General features: G+C 51.1%; 2 protein-coding genes across 2 annotated transcripts in view; both read right to left on the bottom strand.

The window, feature by feature from the left end:
* The window catches only part of PRMT8 (protein arginine methyltransferase 8), an 84,540-nt gene that overhangs the window by 16,335 nt on the left and 49,992 nt on the right, over window positions 1-18,213 (bottom strand). The window contains exons 6-7 of the mRNA XM_036864725.1: window positions 6,168-6,310; window positions 5,511-5,598 (exon numbers count right to left, since the gene is read on the bottom strand). Of these exons, the coding sequence (XP_036720620.1) occupies window positions 5,511-5,598; window positions 6,168-6,310 (231 nt within the window). The remainder of the gene's footprint in view (window positions 1-5,510; window positions 5,599-6,167; window positions 6,311-18,213) is intronic.
* Window positions 7,780-11,618, bottom strand: LOC118901945 (forkhead box protein R1-like). Its single transcript, XM_036865794.1, has 2 exons — window positions 11,610-11,618; window positions 7,780-8,397 (listed from the first exon to the last, which is right to left on the bottom strand). The coding sequence occupies exons 1-2, from the start codon at window positions 11,616-11,618 to the stop codon at window positions 7,780-7,782; spliced, it is 627 nt and encodes a 208-aa protein (XP_036721689.1).

The following is an 18,213-nucleotide window of genomic DNA, read 5'->3' as shown; positions in this document are numbered from 1 at the left end:
CCGAGAAAATAACCATCTCCCAGAGGGTGAGCACTTGTGAAATTCTGGCTTGAGGATAAGATGCCAGTCAGATCCCATTATATACACGAGGCTGGTGCCAAAGTCCCAGCTGAACCTACCTATGTTTGGGGAAGTGTGTCAACAGCACATGCTTCAGAGAAGACCTCCTTCTAGAATCTGGAAATAGCTGTCCATGCTCACCCAGATAGAACATGCACACCAAAACACACCGCCTTTGTTTAAAACCCCTTCTCAAGAGACCTGCAGCCATGTACCTCCTCCTTCCCTCTCCCGGCCCTGCTTTAAGTTAAGGTTCAGTGAAAAAGTTAGGCAGATAGCTAACAGTCTATGTGGGTAAATGGTTAAAGTCCTGGGCTTTGGGCTTCAAATCTGGGCTCTGCTGGGCTCTGCCTGTGCAACTCTAGGCAGGAATTTAACCTCCCAAAGAGTTGGTTTCTTCTTTAAAATGGAGATGACGATCATGATAGTTACTCTATAGAGTTGTTAAGAGGAATAAATGTGATAATTTATGTAAAGTACATAAGACAGTGCCTGGCCCATAGAAAGCCCTTGATACACAATTGTTGCTGTCGTTATGTGGTTTGCGCTCTGGCTTTGCCACCATCCAAGCTGTGTGACCGTGGCAGATCAGTCCCCTTATCTCTGGCTTGTTTTGTAAAGTGAGGAGTTTGGTTCAGTGGTTCTGTGTTCCAGAATCATCTGGGACACTCTTTAAAATACAGATTCCTGGACCACAACCAGACCTGCTGAATCAGAATCTCCAGATTTGCGCCCCAGTGAGCTGGAATTTTCACGTCTACATAGGCAATTCCAACCAGTTAGAAATCCTTGGGCTAAATGATTTTCGAAGTCCCTTCCAGTCCAATTTTCAAATGGACTTGAAGTCTCAAATGGCCATTGTGACACCTTCCCCAACGACTCGCAACCATGGGCCCTCTCCTCCTGTATCCTCAGCACCTACAGCAGAGCATCTGGCACAGTAGAGGTCCACGGATAACGCTTTTTTAATTGGAATGTATTCCCAAACTTTTAAGCCTGCCCTGCTTCACAATGCCTCGTGTTTTAGTTATCTTCTTAGGGGTTAATTCGTGTCTTATCTCCCCAGCCAGACTGCCCCACTTGCAGTTATTCAATGACCGATCAGCCAGGACATTAGATTTTTTTCTCTCCTTTCTGCTGACTATTCATTTCCCATTAGCTTCTTTACCATATGCGAGGCAGGGATGGGAGAGGATAGACATCAAGCACATTAATCTTTTGTTGTAATTCTGTCTTGTCTATTGAATGAGTGAATGGCGGGGTGAGGGTCATCAACCACCAGGAAATATTGTAATTAATTTTCTGGGGATTAAAAAAAATAACATCAGAAGGACCTGTGAAATTTAGTTTATGTATTAAAACAAACTTGAAAAGGACCATGCTATGGTGCAATGAATGTAACTAAAGCAGCAACAAAGCCCAGACCTACCATAACTACAGACCAGATAGACTAAAATTCCCACTTTAATGGCCTGGAAGAGGAAAAGGCATGCTCTTCTCTGGGCATAAATTATGCATCTGTCTCTACTGTCCAGCATTACTCACAAGGTCCAGCATTAATAAAAATTACAAGACACATGGAAAAGAAAGAAAAATATGACCTATCACCAAAAGAAAAAATAGTCAATAGAAACAGACTCAGAGATCAGGTGTTGGGATTATCTAACAGAGACGTTCAAGTACCTGTAATAAATATTTTAAAGAATCTAATGGAGGGACTTCCCTGGTGGCGCAGTGGTTAAGAATCAGCCTGCCAGTGCAGGGGACACGGGTTTGATCCCAGGTCCGGGAAGATCCCACATGCCACGGAGCGACTAAGCCCATGCACCACAACTACTGAGCCTGTGCTCTAGAGCCCGCGAGCCACAACTACTGAGCCCATGCACTGCAACTACTGAGTCCGAGTGCTGCAACTACTGAAGCCCATGCACCTAGAGCCTGTGCTCCACAACAAGAGAAGCCACCTCAATGAGAAGCCCGCGCACCGCAACGAAGAGTAGCCCCCGCTCGCCGCAACTAGAGAAAGCCCGCGCACAGCAACGAAGACCCAATGCAGCCAAAAAATAAATAATAAATTTTTTTAAAAAAAGAATGTAACCTGTAGAGAGAGACTGCCTATTTTTTTTTTTTTTAAAGAATCTAATGGAAAAAACATGCATGAACAGATGAAGAATTTCATCCGTGAGATGGGAACTATAAAAAAGAGCCAATGGAAATGCTGGAAGTGAAAATCACAGTATCAGAGATGAAGAATTCTTCCAATGGGCTTATGAGCGGAATGGATATATCAGAGGACATAATAAGCCTGAAAACAAAGACAGGAATATGAAAGACCAGAAAACAAATTTCACTCTTCATTGGAGAGACCTGTAGCTACATAATCCCTACCTTCCCTGGCCCAAGTAATTTGAGCTTCCCTGCTAGGGCAAATGGGACTGCCTCAGAGAAAATCAGAGCAAGTGCCACCAGGTGCCACTTACAGCTTCTCCTCTAGACAGAAAGGAAGGTGGGTATAATAGTTTAATACACTTTAGGCTCTTAGATCAAAGTCAGCTCCTTGCGTAAAATAGGCTAGAAATAGAACTCTGGATGTCGGGGTGGTGGTGGAAGGGAAACCCATGGAGAGCATCTGAGCCCTCCAAGAGGTTCTGCCCTTCAACCCTTCAGCTACAGGCACCACCGAATCTACACGAGGGGTTCCTTGTCATCTTCTCGTCGGTGGGGAAGCTGGTGCCCATCCTCTGACCCTCAGCAGGTTCTAGATTCATGTACTGGGCAAAAAAATCAAATAGAATATCTACCAAATTTCCTTCCAATTCTGAGATTCTAGAAATCCCCAGAGTAAAAAAAAATTTTAATGATTGCTCCTCTCTCAGGGTTAAACCGTCCACCTTGCACATCTGTCTGCTGGTTTACTTCTATTCCTTCATTTACTTTCTCATTCATTCGCTCAACAAAATATGTGCTGTGAGCCTCGTACATGACAATCATGTCTCTCTTTCTGTGTGTTCTCTAGTAGTCGGTGAGCAAATTGAGGGCAGGTTCTGTATTTCACTCATGCTTGTGTTCCCGCGTTGCACGTGGTTGAGAAAGGAGGGGAGGGGAGGAGAAGGGGGGAGGGAAGGGGAGAAACTGTTTTCTTAATTTCCTTTCTGCAAGGGACTGGGCGTGTCTCCCTCTCCTGCCCCACTTGAAGATTTTTCCTTTTTAGCTGGTTCTTGAGCCAACTGGAATTTGCTTACAATTGTTCCCTTGGCAATCATTAACCTTTATGCTTTCACTCTTGATTAAGAGCTCAGGGCAATCAAAATCCCTGTTTATTTAAAACAGATTTCTAAATGGGCTTGCTTCCTTCACTAAAAACAGAAACAGGGCATTAAAAAAGAAAACGTTTAAATAGAAAACTTGAGAATATGTTAAATAAAATTTAAAGGTGTGTTTGATTTTTCGTTTTGGGGGGAGTGGTGTTGACAGACTACAGAGATTCCACAAGAAAAAATGGGGCTGACTTTTAATTTTCTTTTCTTTTTCAGAAGGTATGAACATTGCAATGGGCAGGACAAGACTCCACCCCATGGTCTCCAGTCCTGGGCTGGTACCTGAGTAGCGGCCAGTGCCCCAGCGCCTGCCGGGACTGGTCCAGTCCTCACTGAAAGATGCGTGAGCCCAAGGTCCATGATCCAGGCGAGGAGGAGGGTGAGGTATGTTTGCTTTTAAACCATGAGGAAGTTCCTTAAAGAGCTGTGTCGAGGGTCGGAGCTCAATCAGTATTTAGTGCACGTGAGAACAAAGAATGCACCTGAATGTTCTCCCCCAAACGCGATTTATACAGTTACGGCAAGAACTCCAAAAACAGCATTACCACGCAGCTCCAGGGCAAAATATGTCCTATTTATATATGCATTTGATCAACATTCACTGTTGAGCTCTTTCTGAAACTTATCAGGAGGGCACATCTGTCCTAGATGCTGAGCCACTGGAGGCCAACAAGCTTGGCAGTGAGGCCCGGGGGCCAGAGCCATGAGCAGGAAGGGGTCTAGTGATACACTCGGAGACCAGGCTGGTGCATGCAGCACCAAGAACCCTCACGTCCCTTAATGTATATCACCTCACTTAATCCTCATGGCAAGTCTACAGGATTGGGGATTTCATCTCGACCGAGTCTCGGAGATGTTAGGTAATTTGCTCACGGTCACCCATAGGATGTGAAGCCAGGGCTGGCCAACTTCACAGCAGGATGATCTAACCTCAGCCCCCCTACCTCTCATTGTTTATCGAATGTTGGAAATGATGCCAGAAGGGCTGTAGGCATAGGGCACAGAGCCTCAGACAATCGTCCCATTTCTGTCTTCTCCTGAACCCGTCTCTGAACTTCATGCTCTGAGTTTATATTTCCAGAAGGGTGTGAACACACACGCAGATGCACTCATGCTGTAGCACAGCCCAGCTGTGGTATCGCCAGCAGCACAAACAATGATTAGATGGCACAAGACTTTGTTGAACTCTGGAGGCCTAGCCTCTGGGGGCAGGAGGCCCATCTGTTCCGTCTGGGAACCCCTCCACTGTAGGTAGTCTTGCCAAGGGGGTTTAGCACTGCAGGGGCCGGAGCCCAGATCTGCAGAGCCCATTAGACCGTTTGGAATTTCTGCTCGTGCTTTGGTTGCATCGCACGCATGCCCGCTTGTGTGTGGGGGGTCTTTGCCCCTTGGTCGTTTTAGTTCTGGCTGAGGACACACAGCTGTCTCTAAACCTTATGAAAACATAATCCGTTTAATCTCGCGGAGGTTTGGGTCACGGAGAATGGTTACCCTTTAAATGAAATAGAACACAACAACCCTTTGGGGACCAGATAAAACGTTGGAGGGTCTGGGGCGCTTTTTTCTAAGAGAACACGTTTTCAGCTGATGAGACATAATGAACACAGGTGCGGATAAGTCCCCTGCCTGCCCCCGACACCTACATGCCCAGCCCCCATCTCTCCCCATATTTTACTTAATGTGAAGCAGAATCAATATTATGCTGAAAAGTTTGAAGGGTACAAAAGCAGGGTTCAAAAATGACTGGCCTGGCTGGAGACCCCGCAGTCCCTGCCCCTGCGTGGACGCTGGGGATAAATGACCCTTAAGAGCTTCCAGACCCCCGGAAAGCTCTGCAAAACCTCGGCTTCTGCTCCTTGGTTCATTTTCCATTCGCACTGTGTTCATTCTCTCCCCGCTTTATCTCCCACCAGCCACGCTGCTTGTTTCCTCTCTGTAGAACCCCACTCTTGGGACCAGGGGAAAACATCCAGAGAGAAGAATCCAGAAAGCGTCACAGGTAAACTCCAGAGGCACAGCAGGTGTGTCCGCGAGAGCAGCCGCACATCCTCGGCCCTCTGAAGCGCTTTCCACCCCAAACGCGCAAAAATAAGTAAATAAAAAAGCCCAACAGCCAATCAGAAGGTGACTTACAGTGGATTTTGAAGTCCTTGTATTGTCTGTCCTCAATTGCTACCACGTACAATGCTGCCCGGTCTGGAAACATAAGCCCTCCAGGTTTCTGTTGATGAATTGTGGAGAAATGGGTCTCGTAATCTATTCACCTGACAAAGACATCACATTTTTGAACTGCACATCGAGTCACCAGACAGGCACCCCCTTGCCAGGATTTCTCACTCAGCAGACTGTCTGTCACCTTGGCCGGGACTAGGGTTGGGCAGGGAAGCTCACTTTTGACTTTGGTACATGGGAAAACTCAAGGGGCCGAGGTGGAGTCAATGGGACACATGGGGAGGGGCAAAGGTATGTCCAGTGAGGGACGGTGGAAGATGTTTTAACTTTTGAGCCTGGAGAAGCCAAGGTCAAAAGCACACTGGGCTCTCCGGCAGCCATGCAAGTCCCTAGCACTTGTTGACCGGCACAGACTTTGAACAGCAAAGAATGGGTGTCAATTATACCAAAAGAGGCCAAGGTTAGACCTAAGAAAGCTCATTCTGGCCCCAGAAGCAAATCTAGCTTAAAGAGAGGGGCCTGGAAGCGGTGGCTGTGTTCTTCCTAGGCTGCAGGCGGTAGGGCAGAGCAGCACGGCGGCCGGCAGAGCAGCGGAGGGGCGGCACGCGGCAGGCTCACCAGCCACTTGTCCCTGGCGAAGATGACGGTGTTGAGCATCGATTCATAGAACAGACAGTAGCCCATCCACTCGCTGATGATGATGTCCACCTTCTCCACGGGCAGCTCCACCTCCTCCACCTTCCCCTTGAATATGGTGATGACTGGAAAATAAGAACCCCACGGCCACGCTTTTCGGGCACCCTGACCGGGAGCCGTGAACACCCCACATCAGGACCCCATCCATCTACAGGTGTCAGCGCTGTTCTGACTCTCCTTCTAGGAGGTGGCATATCTCCCCCTTCACCAAGCTAGTTTACCCTAAGAGGACTGAAAACTCTTTGCATGTTCCCCCTAAAACGTATTGCGCAGTTGCTATGTGCCTGGCACTGTGCTAAGCCCAAGACAGGCACCTGTCCTGTCATCGTCCAATGAGTCTTTGAAGTAAACACTCTATTCTTATTCTCCTCTATAAGGAAACTGAGGCTTAGAGGGGTTAAATGATGACCGTGCAAACAGAGCTCGGGTCCGATAAACAGCGACTCTCACACTCATCGGCGTCCCCACCCCATGTCAGGCTACCGCGATGATTCAAACCCATAGCAGGAAGAGAGGCTGCCTCTCCTACCCTTGTATGTGTTCACAGCCCGGGCTCAGCCCCAGGGGGTGCCCATCTAGAGCTGGAGAGGAAGGAAGTTTGGTGTTTTGACAAGAGCATGGGCTTCGCACTCAGGAAACCTGGGTTTAAGTGCTGGATCTTCTCATTACTAGCTGTATGACTTTCCGCAAGTTACTTGACCCAACCGAACTCCAGTTCCCCAGAGAACAACCAGGGGAAGTGATATCTACATAGTGGGAGGTTGTACTGATGTAATGAAATGTCACAGGTGAAGTGAAGGCTCGCAGTTGGGGCTCTAGAGAAGGCAAGCATTATCTGGCACCGTCTCCTTGGTGACCGGCTGATGGAGAGGTAAAGGGGGTAAGATCAGGACAAAGGCCCTTCTCTAAACGGCCTCTGCTCCTGAGTCCCTTCCAAGACCCATCCCTCTGTGGCAGGAGAAACTTCTCAGTTGAGTTTTTGATCATTTGACGTAGACATACACAGAGTTTTGGAATCTCGTTTTGCATTCAGAGCAAAAGCTATCTTAGATGCCATGGGCTGTGCAATTGACACAGGGTGATGTATTGGTTGGCTGGTCCCATCAGAACCTTTCCTCTGGAAGGAAACTGTCTGCACCATCCTCTGAAAAAACCACCCCATGCCTGAGCTTTTCTGGGAAAACTAAACAATGGCCTGTACTCAGGAGTAAAAAACAAAGGAAAACACCACCTCTGTCCTGAATCTGAGTTTCCTGAAAATTAATGTGGATGACAGACTCCTAGACGGCAAAGGGCACTTAGGTCACCGGCTTTACTCCCCGCCCTCACAGTGGATGGTGCTGGGGTGCCCATCAGTAGTGTCTAATGATGATTTGCTCTCCAGGGCGTGGTGTTTAATCAAAGCTTAATCAGATAAGGCCCCTCTGGAAGGAGTAGTAGTCAGGCACTTTGGGCACAAAGTGGGGTTCTCTTTTTTTTTCTTTTTGCTGCAGATAACTTTAATAAGGCACGGGCTGACGGTTGGTTTGTGGAACTAAAGGTCGAAGAGGGAGGGCATCACATCTGGCTGGCTCGTGCACTGTTGGATACTTTCCAGCCGAGTGGCGGCCAAGGCGCGGGCCTCCTCTGCAAAGCGGCGGTGCACCTCGTCGGTCAACTTCCAGAGGCAGGATCGGGGCCGTGTGCTGGTCCCACCCTGCATGCCGGCCGGCACTTTCTCAAAGCTGTCTCGGAAGCAGAGATCGTGACGCCCAGTATTCTTCCAGCCTTCAGGAGCCATCCAGAAAAAGGGGAAATGTTGTCGAGTGAAACTGTAGATCTGTTGCACGTTGAGGCCACAGGGGGAACCGTTTCTTAATGCCAGTGCAATTAGGTGGAAGTAATTGAGAGGGGGCCGGGACCAGGGCCTCCCCTCCTGGCTGTTGGCTTGCCGAAGCCTCCGACTCTGGAGCGGGGCCCTTTTGTGAGGGGACGGGAGAGCCACCGCGGAGCTGTCATCCTGTTCCTCAGCCTCCTCCTCCTCTGTGAGCTCCCAGTTGCTGGGGGAAGAGGCAAACCGCTTCCGAGGGGGATACTGGTCTCCAGAAAGTGATGGCGACTCCACCACTGTGGCCTCTGGGCATTTGGCAGAGTCTTCTTCTTTTGGGGGTGGCTGAGGGCACACTGGCCCTGATCACCCCCCGGCTTGCGTGGTCCTCCTGCTTCCTGCGCACAAGCCCTGCCCCTGGGAAGCAAGAGTAGGAAGGGCTAGTCTTCACCAAAAGGCTCGGAAGGGGAGGGGGCTGTCAAAGCTCTGCTCCTCGGGGGCTGGAGACCCAAGGGCAGGAACGCAAGCTAGAGCAGGACCCAGGATGCAGAAGGATCATCCACAAGGGGACAAAGCACGGGATTTTTGAAAATGCAAATAGAGTACCTAACTTAGTTCTTATTCCGAAAAAGCACTGGCAGATATATGCCGGATCCACCTGCCTAATCATTTGCACGCAAAGCCTGGTTTGTCTTATTTTTGTAAACATTTGAAAGTGTTTTCTTTCTCTTTGCACATCTCTTGAAGGCTCTTCCGTAATGTCTGCACGTGACTGTGGGGCTATGGGTCGGTCCCTCCTCCTGCATTAATCACGACCTCCCTGAGGCCCAGGAAGATGTTTTCTCCTGCCTCTGGTGCCCCATGGCCTCCACTCTGGGTGCCTAGGACAAGGCTCGCCCGTGATTCCATAGACAGGACTCCATAGACCGTGGGAAGCAGAGGTGGACAAGAACTTCTAACCCAGCCCAACAGACAGGAATGTACAGAATATTCCTCGGGTGCCCCCCAGCGAGGGTGCAGGCTGTTCCTGCACTAGCCCTGCTACCCATTAGCTGCTTACCCTGATCAATATGGATACAACAGATGACAGGTAGATGGTAGGTAGATAGATAGATATAGATGATAGATAGATAGATGTAGATGATAGATAGATGTAGATGATAGATAGATAGATATAGATGATAGATGTAGATGATAGATATAGATGATAGATGTAGATGATAGATATAGATGATAGATAGATGTAGATGATAGATATAGATGATAGATGTAGATAATAGATAGATAGATATAGATGATAGATAGATGTAGATGATAGATGATAGATATAGATGATAGATACAGATGATAGATGTAGATGATAGATAGATAGATATAGATGATAGATAGATAGATAGATAGATAGATAGATAGATAGATAGATAGATAGATAGATAGAAGATAGATCATAGGTGCAGTGGATCACAGAACAGCAAAAATCACAGTTTCTGCCTATCAAAGGCAGAAGGAATCAATTAACTCCCTACAATGCTGAACAGCCTGGACCTCTGTCCACTTATCACCCTTCTGCATCCAAATATTTCTGGGAGCAGGCATGACCCCCGCCCCCAACTTGGCTTGTTGAGTAGATGGGCCCTTTGTGAAAGGAAAAATGCACACCTCCCTTCAGTCCAGCTGTGGCCTGGATTCCAGACCCATTTCATCCCCTTGTCCAGGTGCTTTTGTGCAGTGCCCAACCTTCACAACTTTACGCTTGGGTCCTGGAGGCAGAAGACTTATATTCTCGTTCCATCTGACAAGTAACCTCCATCAAATAGTTCCTCCCCTCTTTTCCTCAATTTCCTTATCAGGGTAAAAAGGGAGAGAGATTGAACCTAGAAATCCCTAAGATACTTTGCAGCTCCAACATGCTCTGAGTCTTCAAATATGTATTGAGCATGTGTAAGGCATTCTGCGAAGTTTGCCAGTGGAGACGGCTGACGTCAATGAAGAAGCAGTGCCTTCATGTCCAGTCTGACTCTAAATTGCAGCAGTTCCTCAATCCTGATTTTTGAAAAAGAGGCTACATTGTCCCTATGGACCCAAATACAATCGCCCCCCTGAATCATCAGGGATATTCTTCCTGTTTTCCATAGTCGCCACTAGCAACCACTGAAACTCCCCAATGTAAGTTTCCAATCTGCAGAATGCTGCGTTTGTGGTGGGGCTGATGGCAACCAAGTGAGGGCATTGGGTTGTCTCTGAGGCCTGTGTGGGCACATGCAGCCCCGGGCATCTCGTCTCCATGGCAAACCTTTTCAAGGGGGATCTTAGCCACTGATATTTAGGCTCTGATTAGCTACCGGCTGCAGAACCCCACTCCCAATCTGGATCCCACATCATTAAGACTGTGTCACTTCTCGGGATGGCACTGAGGTCACCCTCTGGAGCCTTGTTTCTGTTCCATAAGGATGATGAAATTTTGTTCAACCAGCTGTGACAGGACCCTGGCTGGTAAGTTTTAGAAGGATGTGTCATACGTACGTGTACAACGGGGACCCATGAACTCTAACCTGGGAGATTTTCCCCTGTAACTTCAAGTTCTCAAATTAGACACCCAGATATTTTGGGGGGTTGTTTTCAGTGGGATCTTTTTTCTTTTTGTCTTGAGTGATTATTACAGAAATGTAGTCACTCTGATTCCTGGTCACTCGTTTGACTTTAAAAAAAAAAAATCAGGGCTTCCCTGGTGGCGCAGTGGTTGAGAATCTGCCTGCCAATGCAGGGGACGCGGGTTCGAGCCCTGATCTGGGAGGATCCCACATGCCGCGGAGCAACTGGGCCCGTGAGCCACAACTACTGAGCCTACGCGTCTGGAGCCTGTGCTCCGCAACAAGAGAGGCCGCGATAGTGAGAGGCCCGCGCACCGCGATGAAGAGTGGCCCCCGCTTGCCGCAACTAGAGAAAGCCCTCGCACAGAAACGAAGACCCAACACAGCCAAGAATAAATAAATAAATAAATAAGTTTAAAAAAAAAAAATCAGCCCAGACCCATCTCCTTTGGGCCCCTACTGTGTTCATCAGAGTCAGCTGACCCCACAGAGCCCGAAGTTCATGGTGTCCCCGTTGCAGGCCCCTCCCTGGCTCGCAGAGCAGACCCTGTGCCACAGAAGAGTGGGCATGAGGGTCATGAGCGTGAGGGCAGGGAGCGAGTTACTGGGCCGTGGCGCCGCCCCGATGCCGCCACCCCCCGCCCCCGTGGCACCAAAGCCACGTGACCCACACGCCTATCTGGGCGACACAGAGCCGGCTGCACACCCCTCCTGAGGGCCTGACCCACCTCCAGCCTCTGATCCCCTCCTCTCCGTTGTCTACTTCAGCTTCCTAGTTCCAGGACGGAGCAGAGCCCTTGACTCCTCACTGAAATCCTTACCGAGTGGATGGATGGATGAATAAGCAATTTTCAAAACAGGGTACTGGCTTCAGAGGCAAAAGATCTTCAAACTAGTCCTAATTCTGAGAGTAAAACACCAGTAGCGTTTGACTAGCAGCTGGCAGAGTGATTTCACATATGTTACCTGGATCATCTTCACGGGAACGTGTGTGGTTGGTTTTATTGTTCCATTTGTCTGATGAGAGGAGCAGAGTTTGGGACGTCAAAAGGGGAGCCAAAACCTAGGCCTGTCGTGCAGTCTGGTACACGTCACCAAGCTCCCTGAGACCCCTGTCCTGCATCTGCGAGCGGATAGAATCACGACCCGGTTACCCACCGCAGTCAGCAGTGTAAACGCTCCCACCGCACCCAATTCCGGCTCACCCGTGACGTCACCGGCAGCAGGGCTGGGAGAGAACCTCTCGCCGGGCGGTGTGAGTCCGGTCCGGCATGCCTGGGCGAGCACCCCACCCAAAGCAGAACCCCCAGTTTTCTCCACTCCTCCATCCTGTCCTTCCAAAGCGCCATCACTGTTTGTAATTCTATCGTGATGTTGTGTGTCCACTTGCTTTTGTGCCTGTCCCCTCCCTGAGACAGAAAGCATCACGAGAGCAAAGACCTGGTCTGTGTCGTCCTCTGCCAACTCCGCAGCACCTGGAGCAGGGCCCGGAGGGCGGCTGACGACTCCCCCCGTCCCCCGGAGTGGTGCACAAAACCCACTCCTCAGATTACTCACGGGCTGCTTCTGATCAGTTAGGAAAGAAGCCATTGCCAGGAGCCACTAGTACAGGTTCATTAAAAACAATTATATCTGATTAATCTCATGCCTTCTTTGGACAGGGCTATTAGTCAAGTTAATGAATGAAATAATCATAACAATAGCTAACATTTATTAGCTGCTAACTGCACGTCGTACACTGTTGTGTTTTACGAAGGGCTGTGCTGAGAGACACTTAACCATTGGGCTCTCTAGGAAAGAAGCCCTGATTTGTAGCATCTGCTGATTTCTCTGTGTAAATACTCCCACTGTGACCAATTTCAAGCCACCAAAATGCCTGCATCCGTTCTGCAAATTCACTGAAAATTTAACTACGGGCCCCAGCGCACCGTGATTTTACATACGGTAACTATGTACGGCTCACGATGACCCTCTGTGGTCCGTACTGCTATTATTCCCATTTCACAGAGCCGGAAACGGAGGCTCAGGTCAGGTATCCAAGATCACAAGCTGATCTGCCGGAGCTGAGTGTGAACCGGCCAGAGCTCTTAACCACCGTGCCAGCCTTCCACAGGGGTCTGACAAGGCACCCCCTCCACGGCCTCAGGGCGGGGAAGCTGACCAATGATTGTGTGGATTCACAGCTGCTCCCCGACTGTATTCAAAGGTGCTGATTCAGAGCTGAACCGGACCAGCCCATGGGAGCTGCCCCACTCCCCCAGGGCTCCTCTCAGTGTGTAGACGACACCACGCAGAGAACAGTGACCCCCAAAGAGTAAGGCTCTGGGGAGTCCAAGTAGTTTGTAAGGAAGGACCAAATCTAACAACACGAGGTTTGATGTGAATATAAAGTGTGATTCTCAGTTTGGATGCAAAGCGTCCACAGACCGGACACAGGTTAGGAGCTGCTGCTCGCAGCCACGTGAGGGTAGATTGCAGATCGTGGCTGATGCCAGCTCAGCGCCAGTGTGGCACGGTGTTCCCCACAGCTGCTAAGCAAGCCGGAGATGTTAGCAGGGCCCCTCCAGCCGCCTGGCTGGGTCCTTGGGCGGGGTGAGAGGGACACTAAAGCATGGCCAGAGGAGAAGGGGGCTGAAACCAAAGCAAAGTGTGAGGGAACTGGGGGTGTGTCTCCTGGATCTGTGGGAGAAGGGCTGCCAGGTGAAGGGGTGCCCCCCCCATTCTCTGTGGTCCCCAAGCGACGACACAGAGCATCGGTCAGGCTGCAGGAAGGCAGGTTCCACCTCAGTGGAAGGAAGTGCTTCGAACGGTCACAGCTGCAGGCGGCTGGTAGTGGGGTCCCCATCAGGGGAATCATCCCAGGACTGGACGGCTGCAAGCATGGAGGGATGTCACAGGAACGGAGAATTCAAGCATCGTCTGTAAGAGGCTTGGGGCGAGTGGCCAGGAATGAGCAAAGTGCAGAACTGTAGGTCTTTCCTACATAAAGGTCCTTCCTTTATGTAAGAAGGACCTACAGTTAATGCCTGTGGTACGAGGCACCTCACATGCATTATATCTAATCCCCCAGGAGCCCTGCAAGCTGGGCATGGAGGTGTCTCCTCCACGGGGAGCCACCTGACGAAGCCCTTCCTCCTACCGCCTCTCTGTGCATCGTGTTCTTCTCAGGCCTCTCCATCTATGGCACTGATGCCCCAGGGCAGAAGAAGAGAAAGGAGGCATCAACTATTCCCTTTACTTTTCTGAAGAGTAAATGGATTATAATGTTTTCTCTAGAACTAAAAAATTGTCTCAATCCCTGAGCTCCTCTGTCACCTTTCACAAATGAACCCGCCTTCCTAAGCATCCCGGCAGCCCACTGGTCTCCTGGGCAGGGAAAGAGAGGAAATGGGAGCTGTCGGTGCTGAAGTGCAAGAGGGTAGTCTGAGCACATGTGCGGGCCTCTCGGCGGCAGGAGCCACGTGAAGGCGGCACGTCTGCAGGTGGCTGCGTGGAGGTGTGCGTCTGCCTGGGAACAAACCCATCCCGGGAGCCGTACGGAGGTGGAGAGGGAGGGAGATTGATTGATTCTGGGTAGCAGGTATTTTATGTCCTGGGTTGTTATTTATGTCTCTACACCTACGCTCCCGAGACCCACACAACTGGCTGTTGCAGCGTTTCAAAAGCATTTCCATGGAAGCCAAGCTGTCCTCTTTCTAGTACACGTGCCAAGGCAGAGCGAGCTAGGGCCGAGGACAGGGCCCCGGGGGCCTCGCCAGCTCCACCCATCTGTTGATCCCCCCGGGGAAGAAGAAATAGAGGCGGCTTTGCCTTGAAAAGGCCCCCAGGACGGTGTGAGGAGTAGGACCCGCACGGGGCACGGGGGTGGCTATTCGCCTGGGACAACACTTTGTCCCTCCTGGGCCGTCACCTCCTTAGCACAGAATCAAGTGTGAGCCATCAAAATACAGAGCAGGGAATGATTCCCTCCAGAGTCATGAGGCGGGTTGAGCAAACCAGATGCCACTAGCACACGACAGGCCAGCGGGGATCTGAGGCCCCTTGGAGGACCCGGCTGGGGGGGCCTGTGTGCCGAGGCAGCCTGACTCCACCCACCGGAGCCTGAGCCCAGAGACGAGGTGGTCATGCGGGGGGCTGCCCGGCATGGGGGTCGGAGCCCAGCACAGGGTGGCAGGTGCGTGGGCAGGAGGTGGTGACAGTGGGCGACTGTTTACATACGGGGACTGACCCAGTACGTAAACATATTAAGAAGGATGAGAGCCAGGGTTTCACTGTCAGAGGACAGAATCACATGGAAAAGGGGGAAAGATGAGAGGAAACCCCGAGGTGCTGAATTAGAAGCAGGGGTATCACATGAAGGCGTCCTGGACAATGTGCATAGATGCGGAAACATGCATTACGTCAACGCGTGTCCACATACGTGACACCACGGACGTGAGCGTATGTGAGCACACACACAAATTTTTCCCACGGAGACAGTCTGGGAGCCTCGACACCCTAAAATCAATGGGCACACCTAGCCCCATGTCCTCATTTCTAAAAGCCATTGTCCACTAAAAGGATTCAAGACTCCGCAGGGAAATGGCTGATTCTAGAACAGAGACGTGGAAAGTGCGAGATGAGCCTGGGACATTTGTGCCAGAAGATAAGAAAGCTCACGCAAAGTGAAGGGGGTACATGGGCAGGACATAGCGGCAGCTCGAAGGTGCTCCCAGGGACCAAGTCAGGGAGAATTTGAGCATCAGAGTTAAGTACTGACACTAACAGTTATAACCGATCGAATAAGAGAGGAAATTAACGGGGAGGAAGGAAATATTTCCAAGGTTCAAAGTACCTCTCCCAGAAAACCTTACTAATCACTAATGAAGGGGGAGAAGGCTGGCGGACATAACCCAGGCCAGGGATCAAGGCAAACGCCGTCGCAACAGGACACACCTACACTGTGAGGACGCCACCCAGCATGCCATGAGGATGCAGCATCATGTCCGAGGCATCCCTGCAGGACGGGTGACCTGAATCCAGCCGTGAGGCGGTGTCCCACGTCCCCAGACTGAGTGACATCCCACAGAACACTGGCCTGTGGTTGTCAAGCATCAAGGCCACGAAGGTTAAGGGGCGTCTGACGGTTCCGGCTTGAAGGAAACCAGGACAGGACAACAAAGTGCAGTGGGCGGGTCAGAACCAAGTCCTCTTGCCGAGAAGGCCATGCTATTGCATCGAAAGCCCGCCTCAGCTGCAGCCTGAGCACGAGACCTCGGCGGCGGTGCAAGCTGGCCTCCCGATTTGGGTGGTTGCGTGTGGCTACGTAGGAAGTGCCCTTGTTTGTAGGAAACACGCACTAACATGTTTAGGGATGACAGGGCACCGTGTCAACAGCCTGCTCCCAGACTCAGAGGAAAAAACAGCTGTATTTGCCCCTTTCCTGTAAACTGGGATATTCCAAAGGTTAAAAGAAAGAAGAGGAAAAGGAGGAAAGAGAAAAAGGAAGGGGAATAAAAAAATTACAAGAGTTGGAGGCAGGGGAGGGGAGGAGGGATCTCGAGCTGTGAGCCAGAGGGGCCTCTGAGGGTGCTGCCCCCTCCCCTCCCGGAGGTCAGGGATTCCTCCCGTTTGGGCGCCCGTCCCCACTCGGCTGTGGCTGCAGGGCCATCACCCTCTGCAGAGGACCGAGATGAGCCAGGGAGGCTGGCCCACCAGACCCCAATCCTGGAAGCGAGAGAGACAGATACAGGGTAAGGGGGCTGGACAGACCCCCGGGGGAAGGAATCACTGGGCAGTGAAACCAGGGCAGAGGCAGGGGAGGATCCAAATATTCTCTGGAGGCTCCTGAGGGCCCCCAGGGTAGAGACTCAGTAATTCTGAGAGGAATCTGATCCCACAGGTATTTGCACACACCCTCCCCTCCTAAGAGGTTTGAACTTTCACTTTCAGGATTGGCAGGCACTCCCGGTGCATCCTTGTCAAACTAAACACACTTTGGGAAAGAGCACAGGAACGGCAGCCGAGAGCAGAGGCTCTGCCCCACGTCTCCTAACCTCAGTCTCCACATCTCTCAAGTGGGCAGAAGCACCTGCCGTATTTCTCAGAGTTGGGGGAGGGAGGTCAGATGAAAACACGAGGACGCCAGGCTCCGTCTCCCTTGTAGAGAAAGAATTGGCCGGTTTTCTTTCTCCATCTTTAGTAGGCAAGTCGAGAGGTACCCTCTCTGTCCCTTCTGCCCGGGTCAAGGACTTTCCCAACGAGTGTGCAGAGACATCTTGCTCCCCCAAACCAAGGGAGATGGGACGCCAAGCCGGAGGTCGGGGCGGGGGGATGTGAGCCACGTTTCCCCTACCCAGGCTGGAAGGATGCCTGGACTCTGCCCACGGCCCCCTCCACGCTGCCCCTTCCCCGCTATCACTTGCCCACCACCGCCCCTCACTCCCTCATTCTCTCCTCCCCCAGCTTAGACTCCATGGTCCATTACTGAGATCAACCACTGGCTCCTCCCTCCCTCCCTCCACTGTGGCCCCAGCGGCGCCCAGATCCAGCTGGCCCTCCCCTCCGCTCCGACCGGAGCCGCTGAACGTGGTCGGGAGCAACCACACACCAGGGAGGACGGGGCCCCTGCAGGTCTGTGTCCAGCCATCTCCAGTGGGCGCTGACCCTCCCCCGCACCAGCCCTCCCTCCCTCCCTCTGCAAGGCCATCCCATCACTTCTCATCTCCCTCCAAAACCCTCACACCCTCCCCTCCCTGTCTCCCGCGCCAACGACGATGGCCTCTTTCTTCCTTGAGAAAATGGAAGCAACAAATCGGGGCTTCCCTCCAGCAGCCCACCTCCATCGGACCCCCACTCCCCACGTCCCCTCTGTTACCGTGGCTAAGCTGTCCCTTCTCCAAGAAGAAGACCCACTCCTCCACTGTGCTCTGGATCCCACCCCCTCTTACCTTCTCAAAGTCCTCGCTTCTGAATTTACTTTTTCCCAAATCTGCAATTTTTTCTGTCTATCTACAGGACAGTGGAATCGTACACATGTTTTCATATCTGCTATCTTTAAAAACCAACTCCCTTCCTTGGCCTCACCTCTCCCTGTCGCTACAGTTCCGTTTTCCTGTTTCCCCATCACAGCAAAAGGAGTTATTTAATAGCCCTTCCTTCACAGTCTCTCCTTAACCAACTTTACCTGGACTTCCATCCCCACCCTCCATCCAGTCTGTGCCTGTTAAGAACCCCAGTATCCTCCATGGTCACAATCATTCAACGGTCAGGTCTCTGTTCTTATCTTACTGGATCCCTTGGCATCCTCGTCCTTTACTCCTCTTTCCGGAAGGTCCATTGACCTCACTGACTGTATCTTCTCTGCCTCTTGCTGGTCTCTCCTCTGCTTGACCTTCAAATGTTGAAATGCGCTGGAGCTCCATCTTTGGCCCATTTCTCTCCTGTAGCTCTACATTATCCTTGAGGGAACTTGTTCTGGGGCTTTAAATAACATCTATACGCTGAAGACCCCCAACCACAGAGCCTGACCCTCCCTGGAACTCCAGGTTCACTCTACACGTCCACCTGCATCTCCCCAGGGATCGCAAAC

Source organism: Balaenoptera musculus, chromosome 10, assembly GCF_009873245.2.
Source record: "Balaenoptera musculus isolate JJ_BM4_2016_0621 chromosome 10, mBalMus1.pri.v3, whole genome shotgun sequence".
In the NCBI taxonomy this organism is placed as follows: domain Eukaryota; kingdom Metazoa; phylum Chordata; class Mammalia; order Artiodactyla; family Balaenopteridae; genus Balaenoptera; species Balaenoptera musculus.
The sequence above is the reverse complement of the archived record's forward strand: the minus strand, read 5'-3'. Positions and strand labels throughout refer to the sequence as shown.